The sequence below is a fragment of the Entelurus aequoreus genome, linkage group LG20, assembly GCF_033978785.1.
Source record: "Entelurus aequoreus isolate RoL-2023_Sb linkage group LG20, RoL_Eaeq_v1.1, whole genome shotgun sequence".
Taxonomy (NCBI): domain Eukaryota; kingdom Metazoa; phylum Chordata; class Actinopteri; order Syngnathiformes; family Syngnathidae; genus Entelurus; species Entelurus aequoreus.
In genome coordinates this window covers 625,632-641,690 of record NC_084750.1, presented here as the reverse complement: position 1 = coordinate 641,690, position 16,059 = coordinate 625,632, and the positions used below count along the sequence as shown (strand labels likewise).

At 38.2% G+C, this 16,059-nt stretch overlaps 2 protein-coding genes across 7 annotated transcripts in view; one reads left to right on the top strand and one right to left on the bottom strand.

Annotated features, from left to right (window-relative positions):
• Positions 1 to 16,059, top strand: part of LOC133635751 (uncharacterized) — a 283,249-nt gene that overhangs the window by 57,853 nt on the left and 209,337 nt on the right. The window lies entirely within an intron of this gene.
• LOC133635752 (zinc finger protein OZF-like) overlaps positions 900 to 16,059 on the bottom strand; it is a 99,991-nt gene continuing 84,831 nt past the window's right edge. For 4 of the 6 annotated variants that reach the window (XM_062029017.1, XM_062029013.1, XM_062029015.1 and 1 more), the window contains 2 exons: positions 10,192 to 10,434; positions 900 to 2,725 (listed from right to left, as the gene is read on the bottom strand). In XM_062029017.1, the coding sequence (XP_061885001.1) occupies positions 1,419 to 2,725; positions 10,192 to 10,434 (1,550 nt within the window). In that variant the 3' untranslated portion in view covers positions 900 to 1,418. Of the gene's footprint in view, positions 2,726 to 10,191; positions 10,435 to 12,043; positions 12,095 to 14,354; positions 14,991 to 16,059 lie in introns of those variants that run through there. The other 2 variants (XM_062029018.1, XM_062029020.1) reach the window with 2 other exon arrangements.

Sequence of the window (16,059 nt, the reverse complement as noted above, 5' to 3'; positions counted from 1 at the left end):
AGCTGAAGATCCTGGCCAGATGAAGCCATCAGGACCACATCATCTGCAAAAAGCAGAGACCTAATCCTGCAGCCACAAAACCGGATCCCCTCAACTTGACTGCGCCTAGAAATTATGTCCATAAAAGTTATGAACAGAATCGGTGACAAAGGGCAGCCTTGGCGGAGTCCAACCCTCACTGGAAACGTGTCCGACTTACTGCCGGCAATGCGGACCAAGCTCTGACACTGATCATACAGGGAGCGGACCGCCACAATCAGACAGTCCGATACCCCATACTCTCTGAGCACTCCCCACAGGACTCCCCGAGGGACACGGTCGAAAGCCTTCTCCAAGTCCACTAAACACATGTAGACTGGTTGGGCAAACTCCCATGCACCCTCAAGGACCCTGCCGAGAGTAAAGAGCTGGTCCACAGTTCCATGACCAGGACGAAAACCACACTGTTCCTCCTGAATCCGAGGTCCGACTATCCGGCGTAGCCTCCACTCCAGTACACCTGAATAGACCTTACCGGGAAGGTAGGGGTGTATCCCTTTATGGAGGATGCCTGTGCGTGACTTAGTTTTAATGGCCAATGCATTCACATGTTATTTGAATAAAGTGGCTGATCGTGATTATATGCGTGACTGTATGTATACATACAGTATGTGCTTGTATATGTACAGTATGTATATATGTATGTTTGTACAGTGAATGGGTTATGAAATTTCATTCTTATCTGTACTGTAAAGTTCAAATTTGAGTGACAATAAAAAGGAAGTCTAAGTCTAAGTCTATTACAATAGTAATGTATTATGTCTCGTTGCATTGATGAAATGATAGAAATAGAATAAAGAAATCCGATTTTTGATGTCATTTTTATTTTGAGGATAAACTACAAAATGGAACGCGCATCATCGGCATCCTGTGATTTCAGACCTCTCCATGGAAATAAAATGCAGTCCTTTTCACTCAATAATACAATTAAAAATGTAAAACAAATATGTTTATCAAATAAATGAGTTAATCTATGCAATCATTTACAATTAGAATGGAAAATATGTAACACTTAATAATTTCAAAAACATATATAAAACAAGTGAATTATGAATATCTATATACACATAACATGTTTAATGTATGTCACATATGTTTTGTACAATTTACTGTCACCTTTACAGTTAAATTGCTCTGTTCAATTTGAAATAAAAGTACACAATGCTGTATATTAATCCATGTACTTGACTGAACGAAGCAATAATCTAAAATATCCAATTGAAAATGGTAGAAGTATATTAACATGTTTGAAAGGGACAAGCAGTAGAAAATGAATGCATGGAGGGTGTTACACACAACAATGATGTCACACATGTTTAATGTACTGATGTTGTTAGAAAGTCAAAGTTAAAGTTTTGACTTCATTTGGTGCTGCTGTTCTAACCAGCACACGTGTGTTTCTTACACTGATACTTATAAGAGAATCTTTCACCGCACACACTGCAACTCAACACTTTCTCACCTGTGTGGGTTCTCATGTGTACTTTGAACATATATGAGCGTGCAAAACTTTTACCACAGATTGAACAGGAAAAAGGTTTTTCTCCAGTGTGTGTTCTCATGTGTTCCTTCAAAAATTTATTTCGGGCAAAGCTCTTACCACATACTGAGCAGGAAAAAGGTTTTTCTCCCGTGTGTATTCTCATGTGTTCTTTCAACAAATGTTTCCGTACAAAACCTTTATCACATGCTGAGCAGGAAAAAGGTTTTTCTCCAGTGTGTGTTCTCAAGTGTTCCTTCAACAATTTATTACGGGTAAAGCTTTTACCACATTCTGAGCATGAAAAAGGTTTTTCTCTAGTGTGTATTCTCATGTGTTCTTTCAACAAATGTTGCCGTACAAAACCTTTATCGCATGCTGAGCAGGAAAAACGTTTTTCTCCAGTGTGTATTTGCATGTGTTCTTTTAACAAATTTTTGTGAGCAAAACCTTTACCACATAACGAGCAGGAAAAGGGTTTTTCTCCAGTGTGTGTTCTCATGTGTGCTTTCAAATTGGAACTTCTTACAAAACCTTTACCACAGATTGAACAGGTGTTAGGTTTTTCTCCGGTGTGTAATCTAATGTGTACTTTCAAATAGTGACTTTGTACAAAATCTTTACCGCAGATTGAACAAGAAAAAGGCTTTTCTCCAGAGTGACTCAGCATGTGTTCGTTCAACACATATTTTCGTGCAAAACTTTTACCACATTCTGAGCAGGCAAAAGGTTTTTCTCCAGTGTGTATTCTCATGTGTCTTTTAAGATCACTAGGGCGTTGAAAAGTTTTGTCACAGTGACAACATTTTAAGCGTGTGTTGTCAGTGTGACATGTCTTATCAGCTTTAGAGTCTTCATCCTCAGTGTGGTCTCCTTTAGCTTCTGTTGTCAGGTGTTGAGTTGAGCTGCTGCTTGGAGGCTCCACCTCTCTCTTCTCCTCACTTTCACCTTTGACCTTATAATCTTCGCTCTTCACAATCACTGGGAACTCCTCCAACCATTTACGATGCTCTCCCTCCTGACTGATGCTGATTTCCTCCTCTTCCTCTTTGACACGGGGGGTCCGTGGGTCTTCCTCTTCGTTTTTAACGAGAGGAGTCTGTGATGCTTCGTCTTCCTCCTGAATGTGGGAGGTCTGTGGCTCTTCCTGCTCCATCCTGAAGCTCCACTCCTGGTTCTCAGGGAGAAGATGATCTTCACAGACATCTGCAGGACACAAGAAGACAAACGCATGCTTTGGAAACATCCAGCTTTGCTCAGTCACATGAGACATTCAGAAAAAAAGAACAAGCCAGGGCGAGGGGACTTTTAACTAGGGATGAGCAATATGACCTATAATTCATATTGCGATATATAATTTAATATAGGATAGGATAATATAGGCTTCAATCATCCCACAACGGGGAAATTATGTGGTTGGTGTGCAGATACAAAAAGTACACAACAAATTAGGTAAAAACACATGCCAACAGTAGGGAAACATTAAATAACACAAAAGTACATAAATACATTGAAAAAGCACAGCTACAAAGTAAAACACAACAAAAGACCAAAGAATCTGCAATAAATAATACATATTGCGCACATACGATTGCACCATGCATAGTCTATAGGGTGTAATGATTCATCTTAATGATTTAATTCGAATCATAATTTGATGTTGCGATGCAATTTAGGTACAAAACCCAAAACCAGTGAAATTAACACGTTGTGTAATTCGTAAATAAAAACAAAATACAATAATTAGAAAATCATTTTAAACTTATATTCAATTGAATAGACTGCAAATACAAGATATTTAATGAACTGAGAAACTCAATTTTTTTTTTTGCACATAATCATTAACTTAAAATTTAACGGCAGCAACACATTGCAAAAAAGTTGGTACAGGGGCATTTTTACCACTGTGTTACATGGCCTTTCCTTTTAACAACACTCAGTAAATGTTTGGGAACTGAGGAGACCAATTTTTTAAGTTTTTCAGGTGGAACTATTTCCCATCCTTGCTTGATGTACAGCCAAAGTTGTTCAACGGTCCGAGGTTTCCGTTGTCGCATTTCATGCTTCATAATGTGCCACACATTTTTAATGGGAGACAGGTCTGGACTACAGGCAGGCCAGTCTAGTACCCACAGTCTTTTACTATGAAGCCACTCTGTTTTAACACGTGTAGAATGTGGCTTGGCATTGTCTTGCTGAAATAAGCAGGGGCATTCATGAAAAATACGTTGCTTACCACGGAACACTTTTACACTTTGCATCAGTCCATCTTAGATGAGCTCGGGCCCAGCAAAGCCGGCAGTGTTTCTGGGTGTTGTTGATAAATGGCTTTGGCTTTGCATAGTAGAGTTTTGACTTGCACTTACAGATGTCGTTGTGGCTTGTACAGCCCTTTGAGACACTTGTGATTTAGGGCTATATAAATAAACATTGATTGATTGATTGATGTAGCGACAAGCTGTAGTTACTGACAGTGGTTTTCTGAAGTGTTCCTGAGCTCATGTGGTGATATCCTTTACACACTGATGTCGGTTTTTGATGCAGTACCGCCTGAGGGATCGACGGTATCGGGCATTCAATGTTTATTACGTTTACGTGCAGTGATTTCTCCAGATTCTCTGAACCTTTTGATGATACCACGGGCCGTAGAAGGTGAAATCTCTAAATTCCTTGCAATAGCTCATTGAGAAATGTTGTTCTTAAATTGTTCGACAATTTGCTCACGCATTTGTTGACAAAGTGGTGACCCTCGCCCCATCCTTGTTTGTGAATGACTGAGCATTTCATGGAAGCTGCTTTTATACCCAATCATGGCACTCACCTGTTCCCAATTAGCCTGTTCACCTGTGGGATGTTCCAAATGAGTGTTTGATGAGCATTCCTCAAATTTGTCAGTCTTTTTTGCCACTTGTGACAGCTTTTTTTAAACATGTTGCAGGCATCAAATTCCACATGAGCTAATATTTGCAAAAAATAAAGTTTCTCAGTTCAAACGTTACATATCTTTTTTTTGCAGTGTATTCAATTGAATATAGGTTGAAAAGTATTTGCCAATAATTGGATTCTGTTTTTATTTACAATTTACACAATGTGCCCACTTCATTGGTTTTGGGTTTTGTACCTAAATTGCATCGCAACATATAATTATGATTCAAATTGAATCGTTAAGATGTACAATTTTAATTTATTTAGAAAGATACGATACGAAACGATTCAGTGAGTTTAAATTGATTCAGTATTTTTTAACCAAAAAATTTAAACCAGTGTGAGATTGAAAAAAATACTGGACACTGCAGGTGAAGTTTCCTATATTGCTGTTATTTCTTGTAAGGGAATGACCTATCAATTAATTATGATACAAACAACAATTAATGGCCAATGCATTCACATCTTGATGGAATAAAGTGCTTCAATTAACAAGAAGAAACATTTCCTGCTCACATTTTCAACATCCAAGAATAAAAAAATAAAAAAAAGTACAGTAAACAACTATTTAACAGTAGATTTACCTGCTTCTTTTGCTTTTGTTTTTCAACATAAAATTAATACGATATTAATATCTAAAATAAAACGCAATCACCATCCCTTCCGATTAAATAAGCAGTGGTTTGACCTGCCACTTCTCTCATTTCAATAAACAGCTACAGTAGTCAAGAAAAGTCACAACACATGTAAACACCACAACCCAACAACATAAAGCCACAACGCAACGGCTGTAAGCCAAAACACGACAATATAAAGACGGAACTTAATTTTCTAACTTCGCTCAGGAAGTCGGTCCATCAGCAAAACTTGCTCCGCTGCCACTCCCGTTTTGTCCGTTGTGTCCTTTGTTGCGGCTTTATAATATAGCGTTGTGGCGTTTGTATTTGTTGAAGCTTTTGCAATCATGCTGTAGCCAAAACTTGTCGTGTTGTGGCTTTATTGTGACCTTTCTCGTCCACCGCAGGTATCTGCCATTCTTATTTTTGCCGACTGATGGCGATAACGCTACAGAAGGGCAGACAGACTTGAATAATGTTTAATGTCCTTATCATTAAAAGTGCTTAACTTCATATAAAGCCTGTCGTTCTTAAATCCAATGTTTTCCTTTTTCTAGTATCGATAAAATCGATACATTGTCTTTTGTTGGATCGATACCTATCTTCGGAAGGCAAACTTGCAGAGCACAGCTTGATGTAGTGGATTCAGAGACAGGAACAGACCCAACAAAGAATCAATATTAGAACCATTTTAAAACAGGTTAAAACATCTCTTAATTAAGTTGCTGACATTTGCAGTAACATATTACACCATTTACAGTTGTATTATTTTATAGAAACTTTTATTAATCTACTTGTTCATTTACTGTTAATATCATCTTACTTTCTGTTTTTACATGTTCTATTTACGCTGCTGTTCAAAGGTAATAATGACTTATTATTCTGTAGTTTGGATATTTTACATCAGTTTTGGGCGATACTACAAATGTGGGTGTGGATCCAATACAAAGTAGTTACTGGGGCAGTATTGGTCATACCAATGCTGATATTGATACTTTGTATTGCCAGTTACAATTAGCATGGGCTTAGCTTAGAATAAGATAATATAGATTTATGTCATTCATTCATGAATAAAAATTAACTGTTTCAGGCACATCGAATAATTATGGTTTTCAATGTAAACGGACAGAATGTGGGAATATAAAAGGCATCGGGCGCTGTCGGACTGGACGTCAGACGCCGACTGGACCACCTGTTAGCCAGATTGTTTTGCAGTAGAGCCATTGTGTGGATTATTTTCCTTATTTTTAACTTTTTTGTGGATTTACCATTGGCCTGTGGAGAACTGGGACAAAAACAGACAAATACCAGGAGGACTTGTGTTGGATGCGTGGTACGGTAAGTAAGTAAACTGTATTGTCCCGTTAAAGAAATGTATCTTGTGCATTGCATTGTGTTACATTATTGCTTTCGAAGGCATAAAATATCGCAAGTCATTAAAACAAACAATAAGAAAGCAGGGGTGAAAACAGAAAATATAGAATGTTCAATGGCAACAGGGACATACGGTTCAATATAAAGTGCCAGAAAATGTTGTGTTCATTGCTCTATTGCACAATTTTGTTGCATTGTTCAACAGCTTGATGTAAGCTAGAACAAATGACAATTTGAGATGGTTTCTTTTGCACTTTGGTATACGGTTTCGTCTTCCTACACTCAAAATGAGCCAATCAGCGATCTTGAAACATAAAACATTGTTAAAACATTTGTTTTAATATTAATTCAGTTGTTCCTGTTGATATGGAGAATTGTATAATCTTTTAAGTGACTTTTTCTTTGTACAATCTAGCATTTGTATATATTTCATCTATAATTGGACAATTTGGTTTGTCTTGGAAGACGTTTCGCGGCTCATCCTCAGGACTAGATCTGACCAATCCAAGTCTATGAGCACGAACTGATGAAGCCTACTCGGAGGAGCGGCGAAACGTCTTCCAAGACAAACCAAGCAGTCCGGTTGCAAACGATTGACCGCCCTGAGATGACAACGACCTGGATGAATGAGAACCTTTGTAGGTATAATTGGACAATGTACTCATGTTTAGACTATAGCTGAAAATGAGCTTCCCCGACTCAAAATACCAGGAGCCGCCCCTGGTATACGGCCTGTGTTACGTTGTACAATAATAACATGTGAAAAGATAGAGCAAATCGATATAAGCAAAAATATGTTATTGCTCATTACTAATAACACATATTTGTTTTGTATGTTTTTATATGTATGTACATTTTTTAGCGTTTTTTTAAGAAAATATATACATCTTCGACTGTTAAGCAAATTGTATGGTACCGTCATATTGACCACGCCCCCTATACACGCCGCAAGCGTATTGGCAAGCTGGGGAAAACTCTGATCTCATTAAGGTTGCACGATATATCCGATACAAATGATATAAATTAGGCCAACAATAGGGCTTTTGATATTGTAATAATGCATGTTGATGACACATTCTAGCTGTTTCCGCTAATTTCACAGGGACAAGCTAACGAATGCACCCTCAACATAGCATCGTCGCTAGCGGCTAATGTTCCTCCACAGTGCAAACACACTTCTGAGGCCATGTCCACACGAACACGGATACTTAATAAACTCATACTTATCTCTGCGTTTAGGCCTCTTGTACACACGCAGACGCATACGTTTGTCTTTAAAAACGCAGACTTTTACAAACGCTGGCCAATGTGTAGAGTTCCAAAACTCTCCGCTTAGCGTATGCTTGTATGCGGCACAAACGGAGAATTGTGATGACGTCACGGTTATGCGCTGTCATTTCCAAAGCTCAACAACACTGCCTTGCTGGCTTTACACACACTATAAGAGGATTTATTGTATGTTTGAATGTAAACATGCTGCTATTTTCACTCAACAATAATAAAAAAGACACTTCAAAACAGGCATTGCGACACTCCCACCGGCACAAATGACATTCAGCTGTTTTGGATATGATCGCTGTCGAACCTCCAACTTTGACCAGCAAGACTTTTTGCTCTTAAATTCTAAGTTAATGATTATTTGCAAAAAATATATATGTTTCTCAGGTTGAACATTAAATATCTTGTTTTTGCAGTCTGTTCAATTGAATATAAGTTGAATGGATTTGCAAATCATTGCATTCTGTTTTTATTTACGAAATACACAACGTGCCAACTTCACTGGTTTTGGGTTTTGTATAATGTGCAGGTGTTTTACCATCATTTGACACAGACTTGTCCCGGATTTTCAACCTTTTCATCATCTTTACACTTCCTTTCACCACAATGTTTACAAACACTGTCCTCCACGATGGCTTTAGTTGTGACATTGGTGAAAACATTTTCTACGTTTCTGTTCACTGGCTTCAACCACGCATTAAAGGCCTACTAAAACCCACTACTACAGACCACGCAGTCTGATAGTTTATATATCAATGATGAAATCTTAACATTGCAACACATGCCAATACGGCCGGGTTAACTTATAAAGTGCAATTTTAAATTTCCCGCTAAACTTCCGGTTGAAAACGTCTATGTATGATGACATATGCGCGTGACGTTAACGGTTGATACGGAAGTATTCGGACCCATTGAATCCAATACAAAAAAGCTCTATTTTCATTTCATAATTCCACAGTATTCTGGACATCTGTGTTGGTGAATCTTTTGCAATTTGTTTAATGAACAACGGAGACTGCAAAGAAAAAAGTTGTAGTTGGGATCGGTGTATTAGCAGCGGACTACAGCAACACAACCAGGAAGACAGAGATGGATAGCAGACGCGTTAGCCGCCGAACTCACCTTAACTTCCTCCGTCTCGCCGACCGCATCTGTGATCGGGTGAAGTCCTTCGTCGCACCGTTGATCGCTGGAACGCAGGTGAGCACGGGTGTTGATGAGCAGATGAGGGCTGGCTGGCGTAGGTGGAGAGCTAATATTTTTAGCATAGCTCTGTGAGGTCCGGTTGCTAAGTTAGCTTCAATGGCGTCATTAGCAACAGCATTGTTAACCTTCGCCAGCCTGGAAAGCATTAACCGTGTAGTTACATGTCCATGGTTTAATAGTATTGTTGATTTTCTATCTATCCTTCCAGTCAGGGGTTTATTTATTTCGTTTCTATATGCAGTTAAGCATGATAGTATCACGTTAGCTCAGTAGCTAAAGAGCTTCGCCGATGTATTGTCGTGGAGATAAAAGGCACTGTGAATGTCCATTTCGCGTTCTCGACTCTCATTTTCAAGAGGATATAGTATCCGAGGTGGTTTAAAATACAAATCCGTGAGCCACAATAGAAAAAGGAGAGAGTGTGGAATCCAATGAGCCAGCTTGTACCTAAGTTACGGTCAGAGCGAAAAAATATGTTTGCACTGCATTCTAGTCCTTCACTCTCACGTTCCTCATCCACGAATCTTTCATCCTCGCTCAAATTAATGGGGTAATCGTCGCTTTCTCGGTCCGAATTGCTCTAGCTGCGTTGAAAACAATAGGAAAATATGAGGAAGCGAACAACCGACTATGTCACGCTACTTCCGGTAGGGGCAAGGCTTTTTTTTATCAGCGACCAAAAGTTGCGAACTTTATCGTCGTTGTTCTATACTAAATCCTTTCAGCAAAAATATGGCAATATCGCGAAATGATCAAGTATGACACATAGAATGGATCTGCTATCCCCGTTTAAATAAAAAAAAATCATTTCAGTAGGCCTTTAAATGATTTGTTCTACAGCCACAAATGGTTGAACTCACACTTACCATCTTACACAAATAACTGTGCTTTGCTGTGGGCTTTCCTAAGATGTCCTGGTAGCTAAACTCTGCTGTAAAATACACAGCACCACACACTCATCCTGCTCCAGAAATTCTGACCGGGCTATACAGATAATTAGTTGATGTATTTATTCTAAATAAAAATATTGTTATTATAATTTTTGGGACATTTCAAGGACGTACTTAAGATTTTTTACAAGATTATGATAGTACTAAAGACATTTCAAGGTCTTAAATTGAAATGATTAGATTAAGACTTTAAGTCTGTGAGCAAAAAGTGATGAAGCCTACTTGGATGAGAGGCCAAACGTCTTCTAAAACAAACTGAACAGTCCAGTTGTGATGGATTGAATGCCCTGAGAATAAAGTTATATGTGGATGTTGTTCTTACTTGGACTGTGATGAAGCTGTGAGGAATCAGGTGGTTTGTCTTCATGGTCTTCAGTCTTCACAGAGACAACAGTCAGTGGAAACTTGGTGAGATCAGCCTCCTCCTGCCCTAGAAGGCACTCTTCCTCCTGAGTGATCCACACTTCCTCTTCTTCCTCTTTAATGCGGGATGGCTCTGCATTCTCTGCTTTTAAAAAGGGGGGATGTAGATCATCCTCTTTAGTGTGGGGGGGCTGCTGGACGTCTGTTGGGTAAATAAGTAAATAAGATTATTATAGAACATAATTGACACTGTTAACACAATGAGATTATTTGTGTTCTTTTGCGGGTTGTGTTAAAAAGTGTAGCTAAAAAAACAATAAAAACCAGGGGAAATACTTATTTTTGTCCCAGCCACTAAAATGACTTAAAAAAACAGGTTTGGAAATTGGAAGAGGGTCATTTGAAAAGTCTTTATACTATATGTACGGGCCAGCATTGATTGAGGCATTCTTAACTTTACACTCACTGGTGTGAAGTGAGTAACCAATTAATTATGTGTACATGTCGGCCTATTACACCTAAACCTTATCTCTAACCTTAACCACAACCTTTTAATAACAGTCATACTTATTACTTAAATATAATGGAAATAAAAAATGTGCATTCCAAAACATGTATACTATTTTTTTATCATCATATAAAATAATTTCCTTTATGGTCGTTTTGTTGGCTGGGACAAAAGGAACTCTAACAAAACATGTTTTACTAAGTGGTGTTTTTATGGAGTATGTCCATCAACAATTTCTCTTAGAGCACAGCTCCCACATTCACTTGAAGACCATCTACGACACGCTGAAGGAAAGTCAGTCACCTTTATGTTCTTTTCATAAATCAACTGTTGATATGCAGAGTTGCTAAGCCTCACGCTTTCAGCGTGACAGACACGCAATTTAACCCTTTCTCACGGTACACGCCACACTTGACATTTCTCACGCTTATATTCCCCATTCACAACTGTACATCTTTTTTTCATAATAATAAACTTTGGTCCTCGCAACTTATCGTAGTTCGAGTGAGTATGATTGGTTGATGGAGATAACCAATCCCGCATCAAGCCATCAATCCTCTCTGCCTACATTTAACCAATCACAACAGACACCACGCAATTTAAACCAATCAGAAACAACGTAAGGCGGGTCTTGGGGTCTCTCTTTCACACATCTCAGCGCAGTGTTGCCAACTTGGCGACTTTCTCACTAAATCTAGTGATTTTCATTCTCCAAAGCAACTAGCGACAAATCTAGCGACTTTTGGGGATGTTTTGGAGACATGCACGTGCGTAAAACTCTGCAGTTAATGTCCTCGCTGCTCCCAGGTGGTCCCCTAACTGTGTCTCTGCTCTTGGGCAGCATTTTGTTGTACTTTTAAGTGCCAAGACAAAGTTCCATTCCAGTCAGAGCACAGAAGAGACGCTCACCCACTGCAAATTCCGCTGTTTGTGCCTTTGTGTACAGAGTGCGATGTAAACGTAAATAATTTGTCACGGTTCAAATAAACACAAAGCCATCGTTCATGTTAATGAGTTAGTCACAGATCTGGTTCATTCGTGAATATCACAATCCTTCAGTCGTTTGATCATATTTGATACTCGAACGGTCTCAAATGTTTTTTTCACCAAGTACCACCTCAGAAAACACTTGGCTCCCCATGTACCACCATAATGACAAACATTAAAATACAGTAGCGTAGTAGGCCTAAATAGTTATTAAAAATAAGGCAGAAGTTTTATTTTACAAGTACTGTATGTTTAATATTTTTGGCCACAAAACACTCAGTTTGAATATAGGAAAATAAGTGATTATTTGGCATACCACTTGTGCAGGGCTGTACGCTTCGCTTTTTCACTTGTAGCATCAGTGCTACTAAATGAAAAAAAAATAGTAGCACAAAACAAATTTAGTAGCAATATGTAACATCTCAAATATCACAATTTCATTATTAACACTCAAACAAGGTACACATGTACATACATATAAACACAATGCCATTATAAGGCCTACTGTAACACTCAATTAAACACAGAGAACATCCCTAAAGTGTGCTAGCACCGTCGCTAACATGAATGTAGGACTGGACCATATGGATCAAAACTCATACCCCAATATAGTTTGGCCCATAAAATAACCCATACCTGGAAATATTCGTTGACGTTACTAAATATCTCCACCATGCCTTGATTTTACGTTTTCAAGAATGATGGGGATCCCAAATACACAAAAACAGGTACAAACAAGTAAGAAAAGTAGGTTTTCTTTAATGGAGCCCAACTTAAGAGGTGTTTTGAGATAAGAAAAAAGAAAAAATCTTGGAAATAATATAAAAAAGACAAATGTAATCTCCAATCTTCTTTAAAACAACATTTAGCTATGCTCAATTCTTCAGGTAACAAAAACACAAAATTACAAAATGTGAAATAAAGTGCCCTGGTTCAAGAGCACATGTTTAAAGGTCAGCAGCAAAATGAAAATAATTAACCTTTAACAATAAACAATATTATAGGACTGGACAAGCGGTAGAAAATTGATGGATGGATGGACATAGACATAATATTAATATATAAGGGTTGTGGCGTGGCTTGGGTGGTAGAGCGGCCGTGCCAGCAACATGAGGGTTCCAGGTTCGAACCCAGTTTCCCCCATCCTAGTCACGTCCGTTGTGTCCTTGGGCAAGACACTTCCTTCCCCCTTGCTCCTGATGGGTTGTGGTTAGGGCCCTGTATGGCAGCTTCCGCCATTAGTGTGTGAATGTGTGTGTGAATGGGTGAATGTGGAAATAGTGTCAAATGTACCTTGAAGCTAGAAATGCACCATACCCGTATAACACATTTGCCATTTACCATATGAGAGCAGTGTGTGTGTTTTAAAAAATGGTGCTTGTTGCCGAGTGACGTCAGCAAGTCTATGCTCGGTGTCTCACACATAGTTTGAGCTGTTTTTGTTAGCTCAGCAGAATAGCATCAGCAGTTTGTCGAAAGCTCTTTTGAATCTTTCACTGGTTTGTGTTACCTCTGCTTAATAAATAGATTGAATGTGCTTTCATGGCTGCATGTTCTTGTCAACAAACGGGGTATTGTTTGGACGGCAAGTTTTACACTTCAGTCATTGATTTGTTGTTCAATATTCCCTCCATTGTAATTGTATTGCGTGTTCGAAAAAACTGAAAATAACAAACTAACCCTCGAGTTACTAACGCGCAGTGCAGTCAAGTTTTAGGATGGTGAAAAAAACAGTTCCTCCAACTAAGACTTTTTGTGTGAGCTACTGGAGCACCGCTCCCCTCTGTGCATGGAGGAGCAGGAGGAGGGGGACACAGATTTGCAACGCAGACAAAGTGACACTTCCACGTCGATTACTTGTCCATTTGGTTATGGTTAAGGTTTACGTTTATTTCAAACATGCTATACTGATAGGGTGAAATTTTACTCGGCCTTGATCAACTTTTGATGGATTTATTTTGGGAGTAAAATGTGATGAAAGGGTTCAAATCTGTATTCGCATGTGTTTGATTGATTGATTGAGACTTTTATTAGTAGATTGCACAGTACAGTACATATTCCGTACGATTGACCACTAAATTGTAACACCCAAATAAGTTTTTCAACTTGTTTAAGTCGGAGTCCACGTTAATCAATTCATGGTAATTCATGTGCTACTTTTTTTTTCTCTTCCAAAACTCACACGACCTAATTGTAGTAGCAAATGTGACTAAAATGCTCACACTGTACAGTGCTGCTATGGAGCCCAAGAACCACTAGTAGCACACTACTATAACATTTACAATGTAGAACAAAGAAAAATACACCTAAACTGAGAATAAACAAGAAAATTCGGTTACAGTTCTAATCAAAATTTGCTTTTTTTTAAATTACATTTTATGTCTCCCACCACATTATTCCTCTCTCCTACACCATTGTAATCAATTATGCAAATGAGCCAATGATGTTAAATATCAACGTCTACCAACTTGTATGACAGCCAATAGCTACTGTCCTTACTGAGGAGTTAAACACAGGGAGATGAAGAGAGATGAGAAGAGATTCCTTCCTAAAACAATGTATTTAATAATACTGTTTATATGTAAATATGAAATGAGTAAACATGTGAGAGTAAGAAGTAAACAAACCTGTTCTGTGCTTAACAACTTGATGTTTCTTGAAAACAGCGTCCACCTCATTCTCTTCTTTTGTTGGACAAAGTTCCTCCTCGTACTCTGCTATCGTTCTTTCGCACATTTTCACACAATCACAACACTTTACACTCACACTTGATCTCTGCTTAGCGATGTGTTGATAACTTCCACGTATCTTTGTTAGCGGCTAACAAGCTAAGCTAACTAGCCAACTAAGCTAGAACGAGACGTGTCAAAGTGCGCTCAGACTAATGTATCCGAATACAAACAATTATTAACTATATACTTTTTAACGGCATATATGTGTACATGTATGCACTAATTAAAAATACAGGACTATAATTCCCAGGTTTAGCCATTCTCCGTCAAACGCCATTTTGCCCTTTCTTCGTTTTTCTTCTTCTTTCTATTTCCAGCAGACTAGTAGAGCATGTTAGGCGCATTCTTCTTCTTCTTCTTGTGATTTTATGGCGGTTGGCAAGCAACCTTGTGGTGAGCATTACCGCCACCTACTGTAATGGAGTGTGGATCGAGGTGGATTCCTACTCTAAATTATTTTATTTAACCCAGTGTTTTTTAAAAAATGTGTTTATTGCTTTATAACCTGTGTGTTCTGAGTGCAATCCTAATATATCTTCCACTGCTAACCTAATATTCTCTTTCGCTAACTTATTTCCCAGTATTTCCCTTCCTCTATTATATTTTATACAATGTATTAAAACATGTCTTACATTTTCTATCTGTTGGCAAGAATCACACAGTCCTGTAGCATGTTTCCCCATCAATTTAAATGAACTATTTAGATATGTATGTCCTAATCTCATTCTAGTAATAATGTCTTCTTCCTTCCTATTTCTATTGCCTCCTCTCATTACACCTACTCTCCTCTGGACTTTGTAAGACTCTCTACCTTTTGTTTCCTTATTCCAATTATCCTGCCACTTTTTATTGTGTTCTATCTTAATGATGTTCTTCACTTCTTCTTTACTGTGCTTAATCTCCATGTTTACTTCTGTTTTAGTGGTTGCTTGTTTTGCGTACTTATCTGCTAATTCGTTCCCCTCAACTCCTACATGAGCAGGAACCCAAAGAAATGTTACCACACCTCCCGCTTTATTTATTCTGTAGACTGCCTGAACTATTTCATGAACTAAATCTTGTCTTGTTTCTGACGCTATGTTTTTTATGCTAGTCAATGCACTGCTGGAGTCCGAGCACACGACTGCTTTTCTTGCTTTATTTTCTTCTATCCAATTAATTGCCATATAAATTGCTACCAATTCTCCCGTAAAAACAGATAATTTATCACTAATTATTTTATTTAATACTATGTTTCCTTGTGGAATAACAGCTGCTGCTCCTACCTTATTATTTATAGTTTTTGATGCATCTGTGTACACCATGATGTTGTCTAAAAACGTTTCCTCAATCCATTGTTCTATCTGGTAACTTTTTAAATTTCTATTGTTTAGTAATTGCATGTTTACATTTGGGTTTTCATACATCCACGGTGGTATTGCGGGGATTGGTACTGTAGGGCTAACTTTAATATTATCAATTTGAACTTTATTACATCTGTCTCCTATTATCCACCCAAAACTATTCATTTTTTTCTTCTCTTTTTCTTGGCAGTTTAATAGTACTTGATGGGTTGGATGTCCTTGCTTGGACCCTTTTAAGTTTGCCCAATAAACTACTG